Source organism: Apiospora hydei (assembly GCF_038363865.1).
Source record: "Apiospora hydei strain CBS 114990 chromosome Unknown utg000005l_segment0_segment0, whole genome shotgun sequence".
Classification (NCBI taxonomy): Eukaryota; Fungi; Ascomycota; class Sordariomycetes; order Amphisphaeriales; family Apiosporaceae; genus Apiospora; species Apiospora hydei.
The window spans coordinates 2,637,376-2,658,850 of NW_027117364.1; the positions used below are offsets into that span (position 1 = coordinate 2,637,376).

Consider the following 21,475-nt stretch of genomic DNA (forward strand, 5'->3'; position numbering starts at 1 on the left):
GAACCACCATCTGACCCTTGCTCTCTTCTCGGAAAAGAAAAGCGTTTACCATGAACAAGACTTCGCGGACAGACGAGCCTTATGAGGGCGAAGGCCACAACCAGAGCCCCAACGCCTTCTCCAATGACCTCACGACTAACGAGGACTTCAACGGCATCGTCAACACCCGCGCACAGCGGGACTCGGACTCCAGGATGGTGAGCGACACGGGCCAATCCATTGCACAGGCCGAGTCGTCACGCTCCGAAGCCGACGACGTGGCGAGGCAGGCCGGGGCGCGCAAGCTGGCCGGTGGGCATGACGCCACCGGCCAGTCGCCTGGGCGCGTTTCTTCGGACGCCCAGGTGCAGGACTCCTCTCCTCACGGCAGCAACCCGCCACCAGGGTTGCCGGTCGAGAGCGGCAGCGGGAAGGGTCCTCTACAACGGGTCAAGCACGTACTTGTGACATTTGCCAAGTTCGTCGGACCCGGTTTCCTCGTGTCGGTCGCGTACAGTAAGCCTAACCCTTCTGTCCAACTCACCGGCTTGTTTGTCATTGCGGAGCTGGCTGCCGTTATCTATACTCTCACGGGAACACCAACACATCTCTAAACTATAGCTAACCAATCACCAGTCGACCCTGGAAATTATGCCACTGATATTGCTGCTGGATCCTCTTATCGGTTCCGGTTGCTTTTCATCATCCTGATGAGCAACTTGTTTGCCATCTTCTTGCAGAGTCTCTCCATCAAGCTAGGCACTGTCACGGGGTTGAATCTCGCCGAGGCCTGTCGCGCACACCTCCCGCGATGGCTCAACTACTTTCTATACTTCATGGCAGAAGCGGCCATCATCGCCACAGATATCGCCGAGGTAAGTTGCCTCATTCTGGGCCTGGTATCAAATGTGTTATCTGACAATCGATCAGGTTATTGGCACAGCTATAGCCTTGAATTTGCTCATCCCAAAGCTGCCACTCGTGGGCGGTTGCGCCATCTCAATCATAGATGTGATGATCATTTTGGTTTTCTATCGCCCTCAAGGTTCGATGAAGGGGTTGCGAGGCTTCGAGTTCTTCGTAATGCTGCTTGTTCTGGCCGTGGTCATCTGTTTCTGTGTTCAGCTATCTCTCATCAAAGACACGACAGCTGGCGAGGTCTTCAAAGGCTTTCTACCGAACAACAGCGTTACCGACTCACAAGGCTTGTACCAGGCATGTGGCATTCTTGGAGCAACTGTTATGCCGCATTCTCTCTACCTTGGCTCGGGAATCGTGCAAAGCCGCCTACGCGAATACGACGATCAGAACGGCCTTCTTCCCTCGGAACCGGCCTCCGCGGCTAGCAGCTTGCAGGATGGGAAGATAGGCGACAAGACGTTCTACATACCCAGTCTCCAGGCGATCCAGCACTCGCTGAAGTACTCGTACGCCGAGTGCGCCATCTCGCTCTTCACCTTTGCGCTGTTCGTCAACAGCGCGATCCTCATCGTTGCGGGCGCGAGCCTGTACCAGAACCCGGACGCGCTCGACGCCGACATCTTCGGGATCCACCAACTGCTGTCGGCCAGCATCAGCCCGGGGGCGGGCACCGTGTTCGCGCTCGCGCTACTCTTCTCGGGCGTCTCGGCAGGCATCGTATGCACCATTTCGGGCCAGATGGTCAGCGAGGGGGCGCTCAAGTGGCGGATGAAGCCTTGGCTGCGCCGGCTCATCACACGCAGCATCAGCATCACGCCGAGCATCATCATCGCCGGCGCCGCGGGCCGCGAGAAGCTCAACGACGCGCTGACGGGCAGCCAGGTCGCCCTCAGCATCGTGCTGCCCTTCATCACGGCGCCGCTCATCTGGTTCACCTGCTTCAACAAGTACATGACGGTGCAGACGGGCTCGGCCCGGTTTGAGCGGGAGGGCAGCGACGGCAACATGGCCACTTATGCGTCCCGGAGCCTCCAGGGGCTGCAGCAGGTTTCGGACGAAGAGGAGCAGGCGGCGGACCAGAGGAGTGTCGGGTCGGCGGTCAAGCTGGCCAACGATTGGTGGGTTTGCGTCCTGGCGGTCTTGATCTGGCTGATCATGGCTGTCATGAATGTAGCCAACCTGGTCTTGCTCGGTAAGAATTAGTCGTAGATATGATCATTCCGGATATCGGGCATGAAACTAGAACAAGATTGGGCTTTTTCGAAAATATCGCATACTTTTCAAGTTCTGGAATATGGATATCGAAGACATCGTCCAACAATTCAGATTCCAGCAAGCCCAAGTCGAATTTCGTGATGAATCTCAAGATGAGCGCACTGTTTTGATAGTGTGTTATGGTTCCCATCATCTGAAGTTCGCACGGCCTGTATGCACGATGCATGTACGATGCAACATGCATATACTTGGTTTTCTCTTCTCGATGTCTTTGTTAGAGAAAGTAATGGAGAGTCAGACCAGCCTACGCGGGGTCGCATGTCTCGCGCCCCGGAAACGCGAGTCGCCGTGGTTCAGACCCTGCGAGCGGCGCTCTTGCACTGGGGTGAGACAGCGGGATGACAGGACGTTCTAGCTCAGTTGATCACAATATCAACGGTGAGACCTCCCAAAATGACTAGACCGAGGACTACAATTGTGCTCTATACGATGCAGCCTCCTTTTCACTCGCTTCGGGCGCGCATCTCTTCGCCGACGATGCATGTACACGTGTAGTGATGCCAGCCACGCTTTGCAGCTTCGTTGCTCCAGATATTTCCACGTCCTGGAGGGAGCCACCACGATCAGTGCCAATTCCGATAGAATTCCGTCACCAATTATTCCGTCGTGAATTATTCCATCGCCGACGGGGGCTCCAGGACCAAAGTAAACCCCGAGCCCCTAAAGTGTGGCTTGCAAATCGATACTAATTATAGGGTGGTGCTATGGGTTTTCCTTTGATGATGATTTGCCTACAAGGATATGCCGATCTATGCGTGAGCAGGTGCAGGCGCCGGAAGGTGCCGTCTTTTCGCTACCTGGCAGCCTGGTTCGCTTGTGTGTGTGTTAGTTGTTGTTTGTAATCTGGCGACCCCTATTCTAGGTATTCTACATAAGACTGCTCTGCACGTGTCCGTAGGTAGACATGACCGCGTATCTGGGAGCAAGATCCCCCGGGCTTGCTGGATGCGACCTTGGCCTCCGTCGTGACTTGGCATGCACATTGTATGTACTTATAGGGCGCCAGATTCTGCAGCGCATGGGCAGCGAGCGCAGGGCGGGCCGGGCCTATGCACACAACTTCATGGTTGTTCTGCTATGCATCGACGTCACCAATTATTGGTATGTGAGTTCAGACTTACAATAGGTAGCATTTGATGTGATAAACATGGATCCATGTTCTTTTTAAGATATCAGAGCCAGAGCAAAGGCAAGATGATCTCAACCCGCCAAGCAAGGAGCCGCGTGGCGTATTAAAGCTTGGCTAGTTCGTCCAACCCGCGCTCAGGGGCAGCCTTTTCGTCGAGTCCCTAGGGAACCGGCAGCCGAGAAAGGCAGTTCAGTGGTGGCTTTTGGGGGGAATCGGGAATTGGGAATTGGGAGTTTTGGTGGTTTGGCACTAAAGACAGTGGTTCCCGCTAGCGAAGAGCGCGCCCGCCCCGCAGAAAAGCTTGTCGCGGTTGTCAAGCAAGGTCGAGTTTCTGAAACGTCGGGAAAATATCCCTGCACCGGCAGAACTTGAGACATGACAGGTAGGTCGATACGGTACCTGTCTCCTGTTGTAATTGCCTGTGCGTGCATATGTGCGTACGCCTGAGCACGCACTGCCCGCCCGCTCACGGCATCGTGAGCCGGGAAGTCGGTGAACTTCGTTTTTCTTCTTCGTTGTTCTTCTTCTTCTCCCTTCCTTTTTTTTTCTTTTTTCTCTCTCGAAACGCCATCTCCTTTTTTTAGCCTTTTACTGCTGCTTGTTGCAGTTTCTTTGGTTTGTAGTTTCCCTGGGGTTTCCTCAGACGTTATTGGCACCTGAAAGGGCACGACTGCGCTCCTTTGCGACGAGGCTGTCGATATGTAGTAGTGCGGAGAGGGGGAAAGAATAATCCAAAGGAGGAGGCCCGTGAGGTAGCACAGCCCGACCGAATGTAACGTGCAACGGTGACAACCGGAAAATTGGCAACCCGGTGACATACGAACAACCCCTTGCTCTCCGTCATTCATGTGCAAGAGCCGTATCGTTGGTTCTAACAACATACACCCCGAACCGCGGTGGACAGGCGCCACTTGTAAACAGACAAAGGAGTGCAAGTTATCAACGGATATATGGTACGAATTGTAGGGTATAAAGATTACATATAGTAGTAAATACAGAAGAACTGTTTTCTTTGTTTAAAGGATCGTAAACGAATGGGGTATATCCAAACCGCGCAGGCCGCCGAGGCAAGCTTATCCGTCCGATGCAAACAGAGTGAATAAGGGCCCATATGAACGCCTCGCAGGGGGGGCGAACACCTTTTTGCCCCCATCAACCTCTCTCATCTCGAATATGTACAGAATTTCTCTCCAGAACCAATCATCAAAGTCTTCCACCAACGCCCAACTGTCGTCTCTGGTCCAAGCTCTAGCCCCCTCTTAGTACTGGTACTTGTAGCACATGACACCGTTCAGGGTATCGAGGACATCGCCGACCTTGGCGTCGGGTCGGATACCGCCCATGATGACAGGGGTGTCCAGAGTAAGAGGAGATCCGTCGCCGATGGTTCCGCTGATGGTAGTGCGGCGCTTCTCGTCAACGTTCTGCCAGACACGGAAGACGCGGTCGATGTAGGAGTGGTGCATCCAGAAGGCGGGGTCACCGACAGAGCCCAGGACATCACCCATGACAGAGCCGATGCCGTTGTGGCCATAACCGTGAGGACCGTACTCCCAGCAGCTCTCGAACTCGGGGTAAGTAGTCTTGGACAGGCAGTAGTCCTCGAAGTTCTGGTCGCAGTTGGCAGTGGCAGTCTCGTCCACAGCACGGGACAGGCAGTGGGGGCTGTTGCCAGTACCGGGGCCGACGTGCAGGGTGGTGTTGGCGAAGGCCTGGTAGATCAGTTAGCTATTTCTGCGCATCCATAGATGTAGACATCTGGGGGAAGGAGGTTTTCTATCGACTTACGCCATCGGTAATGCACGTGCCGGCGCCGTTGGTGGGACCGGGCAGGCTGCCGAAGTAGTCGGGAGAGAACATGTCGAACTCGGCGAAGTGGCCAGCATCCTTCTTCTCATCCCAGAAGACGAAGGCACGGTCGAAGTTGCACTCCTCGCGGAGCATCTGCTCAAAGGTCCAGAGGAAGTAGCGGTGCCACAGAAGGAACTTGTTGTTGTTGTGAATGTTGGGCGCAAAGTTCTGGTGGACGCGGACCAGATCCTCGTATCTGTTCTTGGCCGGCTCGAACTTGCCGGACGGGGGCTTGTTCATCAGGCACTTGATTCCGTCCACGAGGGCGGTACGGTCCGACTTGGAGTAATCGCGCCACTCGAAGCGCACATTGGGGTTGGAAGCGCACGACTGGGCCTTTTGGGTGGAGGCGAACTTGGACTGGAAAGGAGGCTGGTGCGCGACCTTGGCCTGGGAGACCTGCGTCATGGCATCGTGCTGGGCCTTGTCATGGTTCTCGTGGCCGTTGTGGCTGCCGTGGGCGACAGTGCCGTTCAGATCCATGTTCTTGAAGTCCGCCAGGCTGATGGTGTGAGCGCCCGGGGTCTCGTGCAACTGCAGAGGGCGGGCAAGCTCCTCGACGATATGCTTGATTCCGCTCTCGATTTGGTTCTGGAGATCTTTCAGTCCGTCCATGCCGTCCAGGCTGAGGGTGGTCGGGGCGGCCAGGGCGATAGAGGCGCCGCAAAGGGCCTGTGCTGCTAAAGAGAAACGCATTGTCACCGGTGGTTATGATCTTCTTTCTGAAGTCTAGACTGTTCGTCTAGATGTAAAGAGTGACTGGAAGAAGATACTTTCAAAGGAGTGGAAGGTAGGTAGGAAACCGGTGATTAGCAGCTGGATTGGAAGCAGCTAGGGATCATCTCTGGAGGAAGGCCTTTATAAGAAGACCGCAGCAGGGCGGTCCCCATAACCTGATAGGGGGCCGATCGTCATGGACTGGGGTATATCATCTCTTGGCTCTGTCCTTTGCTCCCCCACCGTCTGTGGTTCCTGAATAGCAGGTGGCATATCGGAAATTGCAAGAGGATTGTACTGGGCCAAGCAGCGTCTAAACGGGCAAGGTCCATGTGGGGATGGGCTGCATGGCTAGCATGGCAACGCACGAATGAGGCGACGTTAGCGAACTGGGGACTGGGCAGAGCTAGCAGTAGCCTGCTGGGCACAGGACTGCAGACTGCAGAACTAAGCAGGACAAGGGTTCGCTGTCTGAGATCAACAACGGGCCTGGAGGGGGCACCAGCAGCCAGAGGGGATAACACGAACTGCCATCTCTCTGCATATCCACTGCCGAGCTGGCAATACGACGCAACGCCTGATCGAGTTGAGATGGCAGATGATGTCTTCATGGACCATGGTAGGGAACGAGTCTATTGACGGGTAGTGATTATATCCAGGGTATGCAACTGCACGCTACCGAACGGCAATGAAATAGGCCTGTAAGCCTGTGCCTGCTTACCTACCTGACAAGTACCTACAGTAATGCAATGCCACCTCCCGGCTGACGTGCTGACGGAATTGGCTTTGTGCATGCGAGAGACGGCCAGGAAACCAGAGGAAATACAACCAGCGTTGACGAAACAAGAGTATGCAAGGCAATGGGCCAGTCAGCACCAACACGAGAGCAGTGGGCAGGGATGCACTTGGGATTGTCGCTCGTCGAGTCAGTGCCAGCCGTCCGAAATAAAATTGCTCCTCGAGGCACCCATGGATTCCCAATTACTCGTCCCCCCATAAGTTACTTCTTTTGGGCTGCACAGGGTCCAACTGACGGACACACAGCCACAAAGTGCCGGAAATCGACTGCATGCTGAAGGAGAGGAAAATAAAACCGACGGTCTGCAGCCGGACTACCGCCAACGTCTGATTTGGAGCGCATCAATCATCAGATCAGTCATCCGACCATGGACTTATTGATCCCATTCATTCTGCAAATCCGGCATTAGGGGCCTGCAGCGGGCTTACTGCCATCAAACACGCCCACCAAGTCTGCCCATCGATAAATCCGAACCGCATCTGCAGAATGATATAAAAACATGTACATACATGTATGTAGCCAGCCACTCCATTATCATCATCATGGGCTGGCCTGCTGTCCTAGTTGTTGATGCCCAGCAAGAGTCAAGGCATATCCCAGGTTAGACTGTTTGCAACGTAACGTTCCGTTTGCGATACATACAAGACAAGACTCAAGCAGAGGCTATAAATCCGAAGACAGCGATGAACCCAGTAACTAGTCGCGCCAAACGAGTTCGTCTGGATCTGGGTTTGGTCTTTACGTCTTTTTTTGTTGTTGATCTTTGCTTACTGCAAGCCCCAAGGACACGCATCGCGGCTTGCTGTTGCCCTACCCGTAGGGCAGCTGGAGAGAAGGCTGGAGGAAGTCTTGGTTATGCTACGTTCCATTAGCCCCTTCAAAACGCATGGGGCTCTGCCTGGCATCATCTCTGACTCTATTAATACCTCGATGTTGTAGTTGGCTATGTAGATTTCCCTCCATATGGCTGGCTACTGCCGTTGCTCGTATGGAACACGGACATGCCATGTCACCACCACCCGACTTCGAAGCTCCGTTCCTGCATAGGCCAAGAACCTTATCTTTGCGATCTACAGGTACAGTCGAGGTGACCCGGAGCCTAAGGAGCCTAAGGATCCTACTTCTCCGAACACCACAGTAACAGCACCCAATACTTACTGTAATCCTGTTGCGACAAGCGGACGGGCCAACACATAAAATTGCGCTGTCGGATGCGTCGTCATGCCTACATACATGTACTTGTATATCGCTCCCGACCGTGCCTTTCTTCCACACAATGCAACACTCTCGTGCACATATTGACGGACAGCTGCGAGACGATCTCTACTACGCTGCTCTACACACCTTTCAGGCACAATCAGCAGCGAGTTGATGAATACCGGGTCCCAGCGCAATGCATCGTCTTTTTTTCTTCTTCTTCGCTTAGCCGTGCCGTAAGGTCGGCGCATTCCCGGCCCAACTCCACCCGACGCTCGGGCGGCAGACTTGCCGGATCAGACATGGCCTTTTCTTCTAGAATCTGGAGCCGGACTGGCTGTGACGTATATCGAAGCTGGTCAGCAATTCGAGGGTTTCGCCTTGTTGGGCTAAGATACTAATAAGTCGCATTTTGGTGATGCTTCTCTAACGGAGACACCGGGGCGCCCCGCTGGCTCTGGATGCCTTCTGCCCTCTCTCTGCCTTGCCAATTCATTCTAGCTCCAACGTTCTCTCTTGGATTCTCTTAGAGCGGGTGTACTGCCCGCCTGTGGATGTGTGTGTGTTTTTTTTACTGTCGCAACTTTTGTACCTGTGACGGTAACTCAACTAGTCCCAGACTCCTGAGGTTGATAACGGGTTTGAGCGAAGTGTGTGTATGTGGCGCGCGCTATAACTGCCGATAGATGAGGCTGCGCCAAAGACTTGGCTCCCGCCGACTCAGGCGCGTGGCTAGTCTGCACTTTTAAGCTTACCTACATGTACCTAGCTCAAGCAGCCCGGCATACAGGGGTGAACCCAAACAGCCATCGGACGAAGCCCATCGATTCGGCTGTCGGTCCTCAACGTCGGACGGCTTGTGTCGCCAGTGTATAAGGCCTGCCAGGGCCTTCGATCTTCTACGCTTTCTCCAACCACGAACATAAGCAAAAGCCAAGGAAATGATAGCATCTCGACCCATCTCTGCTAAAACATCTCCCGCCGTGCTGTTCGAAGCGTGTCCCCATCTCTCAATGCATGAGCCAAAGCCAGTGAGAGGCATCTAAAGGGGCTGTAAGCTTTGGCTTGTTTGGGACCTTCTGGCCAACATCAAGATCGACTCGTTTATGGATTGCAAGCTTGTTTGACAACGTCCATGAAACGAGCAGGTCATAAAAAGTGGTCTGGTCGATTCTACACCAATCTGCCTCTTGAGGGCGGGGATCGACGACAACAACAACAATAACAACAGCAGCAGCAGCAGCAGCAGTTAAGGCAGTGCCTTACAAAACTCCACTGCATGTTGATTGTCATATCGTAGTGGCTGAATTGGGAAGTAAACGGGCAGCATTGTCCTTTTGACATTCGTGGGTTGCATCCTTAGCATAGAGTAGTTGTGATCGGCACAGCTGCTTGATACGATACGACCCTTAATTCCTCTGGACTTTATTTGACAACAAATATAGACAAGAAGAATATGCCGCACGCCTTGAACACGCTCGCGGCGGATGCTGTCGTCTCATTTCATTGCCTTTCACTTCTCACTCGTCGAGTCCATTCTGGTGATATATACTTACCCATGAGAGCATTACTTTGACGCCGCGTGTAGATTGAAACTATGTTCAGGGGATACGAAGCGAGGACAAGAAGAGCGCTTTCTGCAATTTGAGCAGCCCATTGTCCAGACGAGCCTGGTTGATGTGTAACTCAACAAGGGAAGCACCGAGGAGAGTCGGATGTGGCTACCATGCTAATACACCAATTACCCAATTCTACCATCATCAGCTCTCGTCCAGAGCCAGTGCTGATAGGTTCAAATGCCACCTGTTGCTTCGGAGGTTTCTGGTCTTCATAATCGATTCGTGCGTCTGGGTTGACAGCCTTGAAACATTGACCCCGTACGTTTTGGCCAAACGAATCTGGGGAGCTGAGTACTTAAGGTATTCATCAGAACCGGGATGCCATTAGTAATGCATCCTCAAGGTAGGTACCTCTTGCCTTACCCATTACCTGCTAGGCCGGGCCTATCGTGAGGTAGGCTGTATGTAGGTAGGTAGCTCCCAGGTGGGGAATCATTAATCCGACCCCGCGGAAATCTTGGGCGGGCCGCTACCTAGGTAGAATTTGGAGATTTTGGCGGGCAAGTCGTAAGGCAGACAGGACCTCGTTCAAACAGCTTCGATTTACGACATTTGGCAGCAGTTTAAACTCCCTGCTGCATTCCTGACGAGTCCCCCCACCCCTACAGTCCGCTGTTTGAGCTCCTGCGAGCCCCCGGGATTCTTCAAGATGGCGATGAGTACGCTCTCCCCTGCTGTTTACCCCACCATAGGAGGACCCTTTGCTAACATGAAGCTTCAGATCTGGATTTGTCAAATGGTACGAACTCTTGTGTGAACACGACCACGACGCTCTGGAATACTGACGGGGGTCGTTTGCAGCTTCGGTGATGAAAGATGAGCAGGGTAGACCTTTCATCGTCGTTCGAGAGTAGGTTACCCCTCGCTACTCATGGAAGGGGGGCATCTCTAACCGCATCATGTGTACAGTCAGGGCAAGAAGAAGCGCCAATACGGAAACGAGGCCGTCAAGTCCCACATTCTCGCTGCACGAACCGTCGCAAATGTCGTGAAGACATCTCTCGGGCCCCGAGGCCTCGATAAGATTCTCATCTCCCCAGACGGCGATATCACAGTCACAAACGATGGAGCCACTATTTTGCAGCAGATGGAGATCTCCAACCACATAGCCAAGCTATTGGTCGAGCTCTCCAAATCCCAAGATGACGAAATTGGTGACGGTACGACTGGTGTCGTTGTGCTGGCGGGTGCGCTGTTGGAGCAGGCTGCCGAGCTCATCGACAAGGGAATCCACCCCATCCGAATCGCCGATGGATACGACCAGGCCTGCGAAATCGCCGTTGCCGAATTGGACCGGATAGCAGACACTATCGAGTTTGACCGGACGAACACAGAGAACCTCGTCAAGGTGGCACGAACAAGTTTAGGAAGCAAAATCGTGTCCAAGGCACACGACCAGTTCTCCAATATCGCCGTCGACGCCGTTCTGTCTGTTGCCGATTTCGAGCGAAAGGACGTAGACTTCGAGCTGATCAAGGTCGACGGCAAAGTTGGCGGTTCTCTGGAGGACACCCTTCTTGTCAAGGGTGTGATTGTGGACAAGGATTTCTCCCACCCCCAGATGCCTTCCGAAGTCAGAGACGCCAAGATCGCAATTCTGACATGCGCCTTCGAGCCGCCGAAGCCCAAGACCAAGCACAGACTCGATATCGGTACGGTGGAAGAGTTCAAGAAGCTCCAGAGCTACGAGCGTGAAAAGTTCATCGAGATGATCCAGCAGATCAAGGATGCTGGTGCCAACTTGGCCATCTGCCAGTGGGGTTTCGATGACGAGGCGAACCATCTGTTGCTGCAGAACGAACTGCCTGCAGTGAGATGGGTTGGTGGCCCTGAGATTGAGCTTATCGCCATCGCCACAAACGGAAGGATAGTGCCGCGATTCGAGGACTTGAAGCCGGAGAAGCTGGGAACAGCTGGTGTTGTCCGCGAGATGACCTTCGGCACAACGAGAGAGAAGATGCTGGTAATTGAGGAGTGTGCCAACACCCGCGCTGTCACCATCTTCGTCAGGGGCAGCAACAAGATGGTACGTTACTTCCAGTTGCCCGATATTACTTAAGTTGATTGCTAACCCCCAAACAGATCATCGACGAGGCCAAGAGATCTCTGCACGACGCTCTCTGTGTCGTGCGTAACTTGGTCAGGGACAACCGCGTCGTCTACGGTGGTGGCGCCGCTGAAATTGCTTGCTCACTAGCAGTCGAGGACGCGGCCGTCAAGACCCCTGGCCTGGAGCAATACTCGATGCGCGCCTTCGCTGAAGCCCTGGATACTGTACCTATGACATTGGCCGAGAACAGTGGAATGAACCCCATTGCCACCCTGGCCGAAGTTAAGTCTCAGCAGGTTAAGGGTGGACCCGAAGTCCGAGGCAAGCTGGGTGTTGACTGCATGAACAAGGGCAGCAACGACATGAAGAAGTCCTTTGTGATCGACCCTCTCATTGGCAAGAAGCAGCAACTCCAGCTGGCTACACAGCTATGCCGTATGGTCCTTAAGGTCAACAACGTCATTGTTAGCGGATCTGGCGAGGATGATTTCTAAGCCATACCACAACCAAGGACGACATAGAAAATAGTAATGAAGCCTTCGGGGGCCAGGTCAAATCAACGCGGCGCAGCTGTAAAGGCACGGCGAGGGGCCTTGTGTACCACTCATAGACTACTACTCCTACTGTACATGTACAGTCATGATACCTGAAGATAGCTTAGACAAAAGCAAATGATGTCCCTGGTACAACCATGTTCGATGCATTATGTTGCTAAGTGCTTGCGTGAAGAGATGCAGGCGAAACCAGGCAAGAGAGCACGGAAAGAGTATATTTCTCTGAGACGTATTGTCAGAAGCACCGCCTGCTTGGCTATACACAGGCACTTCAATAAGAGCAGCTCGCATCCAACGACATCTGCACAGCAAGCACACTGAAAGGTAAAGTCCATACATGAGCAAAGGAAAGAAAAATACCCCCAACGACACTTAATTACCTTGAAAACTATTCGCTCTTTCCTCGCTTTGTACGCCCGTGTGTTTTTCCCCTTGTTTCCTCTTCGGTTCTACTCAGACAGTTCGTTTGGCCATGTCGCCGCTTGCTCTCGAAATCCCATTCCCTCTATCTATCTTACTTATCATGCGCCTGTTCTGCTCCCTCAACCACTCCTCAGACATACTGCGTACCAAACCATTCGAGCTGTACGGTCTTTCCCATAGCCTCTTTACGCGAAACCGAATCCCTGCGCATTCTCCAACGCCATCCGGAGCCTCTCGGCCAAGGCCTCCTTGTCGCGGTACTCGGGCAGCAAGAGGGTGCCGTAGCAGGTGTAGGCCGTGGGCAAGTGCCCGCCATCCCCTTCCTCCTCGCCGTTGCGCTGGACGACGAACTGGATATTGCGCATGCCGCCGACGGGGACGCGGTCCGAAGCGGTGACGAACTCGAGGAGCTTGCGGCGCATGCCGTCGTCGTAACGGCGCACGACGCTCCAGAAGTCGCGCACGGTGCGGTGCGAGGCGTCCCAGCCGACGTAGCGGGCGGCGCGCTTGAGCTCGCCAATGTCAATGTCCTGCTGGCCCTCGACGAGGGACTGCAGCAGCGGCGCGTTGAGGAGACGCAGCGACTTGGGGTGCGGGCAGGTGCGGAACCCGCGCGCAAAGGCCGCGAACTGAGGCGCCACGCTCACGTCCGTCAGGTAGCGGATGTAGTCGCTCACGTAGGCCTCGCGGTTGTCGCCCGTGACCAGGGGCGCGTCCTCGGGGTTCTCGCTCGTGGGCACGCTGCTGGAGAACTGGGGCCACTCGGCCGTGCTGGAGGCGTCCATTTCGCGGGACACGGGCTGGCCGAACATGGAGATGGAGAATTCGTAGGTGCGGGCGAAGACGTCTTCGACGGCGCCATCCTTCTCGTCCCACTCTAGTAGCGTGGTCAGTCCGTTGGCAAGGTCTGGCCAGCCATCAGCAATGTGATGAAGCTCCGTGACAGGCTCGCCAAGCAGTCGTTTGTACAAGGCTTTCGGAAAGGTAATCGGCAACGTCAAACCGTTGTGCAAAGCAAGAGAAATGAGGAGACCAATCAGCTCAAACTTCCACTCCGGCTGCAGAGAACCTGGCTGGAACCAGGTCATACGGGTTCTGTCGTCGATAGCGAAAGCGCCAAAGTCCGGATTCAAGGCCTCGGCGATGGCCAGGCGGAAAAACTCCTGCTGGACGCCGCCCGAGTCGAAGCCTTCCTCTCCAGAATCCTCACCAAGATGAACTTTGAGAGGTCTCATGAGCTCGCGCTCTTCCCTCCGCCACAGTTGGTCAAACGCGTCTCGAATGACAGTCTGCCTGCCAATGTCCAAAATAAGGAACTTGGCTGACGGGACTCTGAGAAGGTCTTGTAGAACATTCCGTTGGTGCGGCTCGGTAACTAAGCTGTCGGGCTCTACGATTGCGCGAATTCGACTTTGTAAGGAATGCGATTCCTCGTAAGCTCGGCTCATACGGGAGAAGTTGATGCCACGGAAGTAAGACACCAGAGACGAGGGTGGAATATGTAAGGGTAGTCTAGTAAATGGACCTTTTGGCGGGTAGAGTTGCAGGTCAGCCACGATACTGGCATGTTGATAGCATCCAGCCGATCACCAAAATATTCTGTGCGAAAAGCAGCATCTGCTAGCATGAGTGAACTCCGCTTCGAATCTGCATCCTGTTAGTCTTGCTTGCACTCCGAGTTAGGAGAAACCAGATAACTTACACATGGCCTCGAATAGGGATAGAGCACCGCCAAAGGGGCCATTGCCAACAATCTCGGGTTTGCCTTCCCACTCGCTCATCATGATGGTTCTCGCCCAGTCAAGCAGCAACACTGGAACTCGTTTTTCGTGCATTTGCCTTTCGGCGTCGGAAAACTCCAGGAGCGTTTGAGGGTAGCTGTTGGATATCTCGATGTGAGAAATGAGCGTGTCCAGTATGTCTGGTTCGCCGCCAGCGTCTTCTTCCTCTTGATCGAATTGCAGCAGTTCGTCGAAATACCTCCGCGCAGGGATAGCAGTCAGTAGCCGCCTCGCTAACCGCAGTGCCAAGTCATCTGAGAACGCATCTTCGTACTGGAGACACAGAGAGGTTGGCTGGGACGCAATAGCTCCCGAACCTGACCTTGTTAGACCGTGGGACCTAATACGTGACGTGTCCATGAGCTGCTTTGGATCTTCCAAGAGTGGCGCAAGGGCCACCAGAGCGTGAAAACACACCGACAAGACCGCACCGGCTTGGTCGTTCGTGAGTGGTCGGGGGTGCCTTGGAAAGACTTTGGCGGTGGGGGACTGAAGTGTTTGCAGGGCCCTGGGCGGAGCAAATAGACTTGATGAAGCAATCCAGAGGCTATCCAATACCAAGCTGGGAGCAACGCGGGTCATCCGCAACATGTAGTACCAGAGGCTTTGTGAGTCCAATAAGGTATCGCGTTCGCCGAATGACTTGAGTATGGCGTATGGATCACTCAAAGTGTTGAAGATGCTCTGCTCGATGAACAGCTTCCACTCGAGTCTGAGGTTCGAACGATACGCCCCATCGACTCCTCTTTTGCGCCTTAAGGGTTTAGATCTCCGTCTGAAGGAGTTTTCTATGGATGGAGGCTCAAGAAGGTGCGTCTCTGTGGTCCCGTCTTCCTGGAGCACATCACAAATGAAATCTATCGTATCGTTGCGCAGGATCGGTAGTGACTGGGGCAGGGTTTCGTCAATGCTAGGCTCGCCCTCAATGACACCATTACTCGCATCGGATGACTCGGAATCCAGCAAAGCACCCCGCGTAGGTTTCGATTCACCGACAATATCGCCCCTGTTGGATGTACTCCGTTGACCTCCTTATCATGGTGATCTGGACCATTCCATTTGGTACCAGTGGTTTTCGGGCTGTTGGGTTCCTGTTCCAGCTTCTCAGATGATGACTGATGAGAGAGAATAGGGCCTGAGACCGAGAACCCGTTGGGCAGATGGTCTAGTTGTCCTGTAGTCGCCCGAGGTGATTTCAGGGCAGACAAAGGCTGGTCAGGATGCGGCTCGGAATAGTGGTCCGACGTAACCTTGATCTGAGGTCTGGCCGATGTAGAAGTTCGAAGTCTGGCGCTGGATCTCTTTTTAGAATGACCTGGTCGAGTCGTCTGGTTCCCAACCGCCCCATTTGGTTGAGGTTTCCGGTCCAAGTCTTTGTCTCCATCATCGAGTAAGTTCCCAGGAGCCTGGCGAGCATCAGGAGGTAACGGCCTTTGGGGAGGAATGCGAGGAGAGCCGGGCTTATCGTAACGGGGCTCCTCGAAATCCACCGATGTCGACCCCGACGGCACAAAGTGCCCTTCTAGCATGTCGTTGCGGCTGGGGGGTTCTCTTGGGGTCCAGCTGTTGTTGAACTTCTCATTACTTGAGCTGCATTCTCTGATATAGCCTCAAGGTTCTGAGGGGTGAGCCACTCTAACATCTTGAAGGCAACAGTGCCAAAGACATTTGCAGCAAATGACCTATAATCCTTACGTATAGGTCGCTCACTGATAGTCACTCGGGAAACGACGTTATTGGGAGATCTCGTTCCGGTATGGGACCTGCGGGGCACTGCATCGCCACCTGCCTGGTTGCCTTCCACTGCAGACCCCAAACACGCCGCTGCTTTTGGGCCAGATGGAGATGAGAGCGCTTTCGGCTTCTCTTCATCCTCCACGGTATTTGTACGGTGAAAACCGCCGTGGTGCTTGAATGGCTTAGGCGGCCCACGCTCCGGCGAACGAACGCCGGGTTTGGGCCCAAAGATCAAGGGTTTAATCGCATCGCCTGGCCCCTTCGAACCCTGTAAGTTAGGGCAAAGTCGAGACTCAGGGTTGTCCTGACTGGCAAGGTAGATGGCCAGCGTTCTTGCACTGGTCGGACTGTAGCGCCGTATGGGGGCCCTGCCAGCTAGGCGTGTGCGGCAGCTGAAGCAGGTGGAAGTCGGGCAATCGTCGGAACCGCAGCCGTATCGGAGTTGGTATATGAACTTCTCGACCAGCAGCTGGATGTTGTGTCGGCGACTGGCGCGGTAAATGGCATACACTCGCTTGGGGTTCTCGATGTCGATGACCAGCTCCTTCAGCTCGGCAGGGGCATCTTTGGGCAGTCGCGAAAATGGCACTTCCTCCCACAAGGCGGCAAGAATGTCTGCTTCGAGGCTGCCATGGCCGTGAGTACAGTCGGGCATCCTTGTCGTGTCGCGTGTCATGACATGGAGGTCGAGTCGCACGGGAATCCGGCTGCTAATGCGCGGCAAATGCCTCGGGGCTTCGCCTTCGTTTGCGCGGAGGAGAAAAGGCGGCGGGGTCGATGCGGTCAAGGAGGCCAAATCGCACGCGTCTCGGGGGTCGTGTTGATGGTGCTGGAAAATGTAGGGTATTGCCGGCCGATCTGGAGAAAGTAGATGGGTTCCTGAGAGTTGATGGCTCTAGGTTAGTAGGGGCGGGCTCGCTCGAGCTAGCGGAACAGGTGTTTTCTGTTGCAGCTCCAGTCGGTGTGTCCTTCAACCAGGTCTCTGGCCTCGAGGTGATCTATGATCTAGTAGTAGTCGGGGGAGGACAGGAGGCCCGAGTCCATCATTCAAAAGGATACGCTCAGTATGCCAGCCTCGCCATACAATAGATGCATGGATGGTAGTAGGTGTAGGTGTAGGTGAGTGTGCTAGGTGCTACGCAATGATGGGCGATAGTTCCCAGTCCCTAACGACGGATGGTCCACTGGGTCTAGGTTTCGGCCGGGATCTGCGGCATACGCCAACATACACCAAAAGGCAGCCGGGCAAAATTGACCAAGTGTCGCCGTTAGGGGCCACTACCAGACACATGAACATTGAAGCATGGCCCCATCTACATCATAAACATACCTATCCATTGAACCCTCAATCAACATTCGACAAAAGTCCCATCTCGCATCGCATTAGCTTTTGGCATCTTGCCAGAATAGCTCCATCAAATGGTGATGGTATTGGCCATGCACATGTTCACAGGCCACCGTACTCCGACATGTCGCTTTCGTGCTGCTAACCTACCATGTATTCACATCATTCATACCGATGTATACAACAGTGACATGGCTATGTCGGCGATGCAGCTAACGAGAAGAAGCCGGTACACGCCCATGTCCAAATAGGTAATACCAATGAAGCAACGAGTCGGTTGAGCCTTGGACTGGGAAATACTCCAGCTAGCAGATCCCGAGCGTTGAAGTGCATGCCATTTGAGATGCTTTGTGGGGAGACCGGGGGCGCCCGACACCCAGGGGCTCTTCCTCGGGCTCAGTCTGTCGCCCATGATCTCTAGCATGCATGCATGACAAACAGGAACCTCTCCAACTGCTATGAACCCAAAGGGATGGCAACACACGTGAGGTCCAGAACTTGGGTGATAGTAAGAACATTGGACATCCATTGCTTTTCAGGACAAGTACATACTGCATTAAGTGATGTGCAAAGTGACTAATAGCAGGAGTAGGAGTCATAGTCATAACTTAGCCGACAGTGCAAGGGTATATGCATCGGTATACATGTGTACTGTATACTACCGGGCGGCTACATACCTACATCTACTATCCATTCAATGCACCGCCGATTCACAGGCCTGACTGCCGACCGACTTTCCCCATCTTTTCCCTATGTTTTTCTTCTTGGCGTTCAGCCCTGGCCTTTGCATGCCCTGACGTACCTGCTGAAATTTTGCCTGATGACTGGAGATTCGATCAAAACCCCCACCATATTATTAGATAACGCCACCCACACGATTAACCCCTCCATCCGATGCCCTGGAGATTTGCTTGCAGGACTTTTTTTTCTTCTACCCTTTTCCTGCCCAGTCAAAAGGAGTTCACGAACTTCATTATTTTTAGGAAAGGACTCTAGAGGGTCGAAGTAAAGGTAAGCGAAAGGTTTCAGTCTTGTTGTCCTGGCCCGTGGCTCTTCCCCGTCACTAACATCTGGGATTTTGTAGCAACTGCGACAGAAGCCAGAAGGAGCGCATTGCCGAGTCCACTATCATCACTTCAACGGTGGCGGACTTTCACCTTCTGCCTACCTTCCTCCAACTTCTCCCGCGACAATCGTACATGCGCCGATTGTTGTCGCATACCCCAGACCAAACGATCACTCAATTTCAGATTCTTTACTGCGACCCGGGCACTTGATAATCCCTCATCAGCGCTTGCCCGACCGGTCCGGTTGTCTCCAGAGTCTACATAGTGCCTACACCTCGATTGTTGAGTCGATTTGCAGTTCGCCTATTCCTGCACCATTGACCATAACAATCGCATTAGAATCAGCTACCGATTCTAGGTGGTTGTACTATCCTGGCACCAGTCATGGCTACAATCTCTTCGAGCAGGCCTTCAAACGGTCCTGCTGAGAAGCCCGATACATCTTCCTCTCATCAATACACCTGCAACACTTGTCAGGTGGCCTTCAGGTTTGCTGACACTCAGAAGAGTCACATGAAGAGTGATTGGCAGTAAGTATAACAGCTATCCTCTTCTCTTTGTCTGTCTTTGGCCTGGTCGCATCGACTAACCAATCTTCTCATAGCCGATACAACCTGAAGCGTCGTGTCGCTTCTCTGCCTCCCATCTCTTCTGAAGTTTTCACCGAGAAGGTCCTGCAAGCCAGGGCTGCCACTACCGCCGAAGCTGACAAGGCCGGTTTCCAACAACCATGCGAGGTTTGCCAGAAGAACTTCTTTAGCGAGAACTCTTACCGGAATCATTTGGGAAGTCAAAAGCACAAGGCAAGAGAGATGGCTATGCAACGGAAGGGGCCGAGCGTGAATGGCGACGATGCTAGCTCCGTCATGAGCTCGACTTTCTCCCTTGGTGAACCGTTGCCTGTGGAGAAAGATGATGTCGACTCTGATGCCGAGGATGAGTTTAGCGAGGTTGTCGAGAACTTGAAGAAGACCAAGCTCAGTGAGCGTTCTGTCAACGAGAGACCATCGCCCGTCAAGCGACCTTCTAACCCCCAGCCATCTGACCAAGCACAGCGTGAGAGACATCACGTGTCGGAGAATGCCGACGATGCTGCTTCTACTGCAGCGACTCCTGTTCCCACTGTCACGCTCAAGTCGTGCTTGTTCTGCAACTACGAGTCACCAACCGTCCCTCTGAACGTAACTCACATGGAGAGAATTCACGGGTGCTTTATACCTGAGAAGGAGTACCTGGTAAACCTTGAGGGCTTGATCAAGAATCTGCAGGAACGTATCCACGAGCTCTGCGAGTGCTTATACTGTGGCAAGATGAGAAACAATGCCTTTGCGGTACAGACGCATATGAGAGACAAGGGACATTGCAAGATCCCCTACACCACTGAAGATGAGCAGCTCGAGATTGGAGAATTCTACGATTTCCGAAGCACCTACTCCGACGACGAAGAATCTGACGATGAATCCGTCGATGGCGATAAGCAGCCCGGCGGCGTCAAGCTCGGAGCCAGACGATCGGCCAAGGCAGTTGGAGAGGACGGCGACGAGATCACAGAAACTGAAGAAGGTTGGGAGACGGACAGCTCGGAATCTTCATGCGATTCGGATGATATTACCTCAGTTCCGATTGAGGGGCATTTGCAGCAATATGCGCGACTTGATAAGCACCCCCATCACTCCTCTCACGACCCTCGCGCTCACCACCAACCAGATGGCTGGCATTCACATGCTCATAAACATCGCGCCATTTTCTATGACGATACATCATTGCATCTGCCTTCCGGGCGTGCCGTAGGCCACCGGTCTTTGAACAAATACTACCGCCAGAACTTGCACAACTACCCCACGCCCGAGGAGAGAGCCGAGCGACTGGCTCTCGAAGGCAGCACTGTGGAGCCCGGCGAGCCCAGTGGCGACAACCAGGTCGCTCGCCAAGAACGCGGCCGAAGCAGTGCAGTCATCCCCGAGATCAAGGTGGTGTTGGCATGGCTGGCGTGACGGACGAGAAGAGGAAGGAAGTCAAGCGTGCGGAGAAGCGTGCCCGTAAGGTGGAGCACAACGCCCAGCGACGACAGGAATGGAACGTCAACAAGAAGGGCAACCAGCAAAAGCACTACAACTACCAGAGTAAGTCTTTCCCATCCTCGAGTGGTTCTTACCTCCATGTGCTAACTCCATTGCAGTCTTGTAGATACAGCCCGAGTGTTACAGCGGTACAGGTGCCCTTGTCAGTCACTGTGTGACAATGGCCATCTGGAGGAGACATCGCTAGAATTGCATTTTCATCATTGCCCCAAGCCGTTGCATCGAATTGCTGTAGTCGGCCAAAAGTTCCTCGTATATAGGGAACATCATCAATCATCATTCGGCGATTGTCAAATCTCTGGAGCCCCCTCGAGAGCAAGTGTGAAATGTGAATGTGAAGTTGAAGTGGTATCCATCGACTTGGAAGAGGGATAATTAATCCGTCCGTCTAACATTGTTGCTGGTTAGAGCCACTAAGGCAATCACCGTTTTCTCCGAACGACCGCTTATAGACCCGAACTGACGGCCCAGTCGCCTCGGCGTGCGCCTCGTATGCCTCATCTCACGCTGCACCTTGCGTATAGGTCCCACACATCCCGAAAGTCTGTAAAGTGTATATTCAATTATAGAAGCGTAGGGTGTTGCTTGCTACTAGCAGAGGTCGTAGTACTTGGCGGAGAGAGGGACTGGTATGTAGGTAAGTACAAGCATCTGCCTGTCTGCAAACCAGGCAGCCGGGTCAAGGACAAGACGAGCGTTTGCTCACCCGGGAAGATCCGAGGCTTGGTGTGGAGATGGACCGTTGCATGTGTTATGGAGACCCGCCTACAATTTATATCAGACGACAGCAGGGGCTGCAGGGGCTGCAGGGGCCGGGTCGACCCAGACGATCCTTTTCATCATTCCATCCTCACCCACGCTGTCAACCGACTGGGTTGTATCTGAAACTGCCAAATTACAGCGGCTCGTGGGGCTACAACGTCCGAAGCCATGATACGACTATGTCTGCC

At 53.7% G+C, this 21,475-nt stretch overlaps 5 protein-coding genes across 5 annotated transcripts; 3 read left to right on the forward strand and 2 right to left on the reverse strand.

Annotated features, from left to right (window-relative positions):
* Positions 1-50: 50 nt before the first annotated feature.
* PG997_006274 (manganese transporter) lies at positions 51-2,103 on the forward strand (the record flags this gene model as incomplete). Its single annotated transcript, XM_066810589.1, has 3 exons — positions 51-495; positions 616-854; positions 910-2,103. The coding sequence occupies 3 exons, from the start codon at positions 51-53 to the stop codon at positions 2,101-2,103; spliced, it is 1,878 nt and encodes a 625-aa protein (XP_066669512.1).
* Positions 2,104-4,563: 2,460 nt separating this feature from the next.
* On the reverse strand, positions 4,564-5,851 carry PG997_006275 (uncharacterized protein; the record flags this gene model as incomplete). The annotated part of the gene is made up of 2 exons (XM_066810590.1): positions 4,564-5,016; positions 5,093-5,851. 2 exons carry the CDS (start codon positions 5,849-5,851, stop codon positions 4,564-4,566), a joined length of 1,212 nt encoding a protein of 403 aa, XP_066669513.1.
* Positions 5,852-10,136: 4,285 nt separating this feature from the next.
* On the forward strand, positions 10,137-12,031 carry PG997_006276 (t-complex protein 1 subunit epsilon; the record flags this gene model as incomplete). The annotated part of the gene is made up of 5 exons (XM_066810591.1): positions 10,137-10,146; positions 10,209-10,226; positions 10,289-10,337; positions 10,397-11,513; positions 11,570-12,031. 5 exons carry the CDS (start codon positions 10,137-10,139, stop codon positions 12,029-12,031), a joined length of 1,656 nt encoding a protein of 551 aa, XP_066669514.1.
* A 668-nt stretch (positions 12,032-12,699) lies between these two features.
* Positions 12,700-16,708, reverse strand: PG997_006277 (uncharacterized protein; the record flags this gene model as incomplete). The annotated part of the gene is made up of 5 exons (XM_066810592.1): positions 12,700-14,026; positions 14,071-14,161; positions 14,217-15,323; positions 15,362-15,814; positions 15,871-16,708. The coding sequence occupies 5 exons, from the start codon at positions 16,706-16,708 to the stop codon at positions 12,700-12,702; spliced, it is 3,816 nt and encodes a 1,271-aa protein (XP_066669515.1).
* Positions 16,709-18,828: 2,120 nt separating this feature from the next.
* Positions 18,829-20,631, forward strand: PG997_006278 (uncharacterized protein; the record flags this gene model as incomplete). The annotated part of the gene is given in 4 exon segments (XM_066810593.1): positions 18,829-18,974; positions 19,049-20,391; positions 20,409-20,567; positions 20,624-20,631. 4 exon segments carry the CDS (start codon positions 18,829-18,831, stop codon positions 20,629-20,631), a joined length of 1,656 nt encoding a protein of 551 aa, XP_066669516.1.
* Positions 20,632-21,475: the final 844 nt, after the last annotated feature.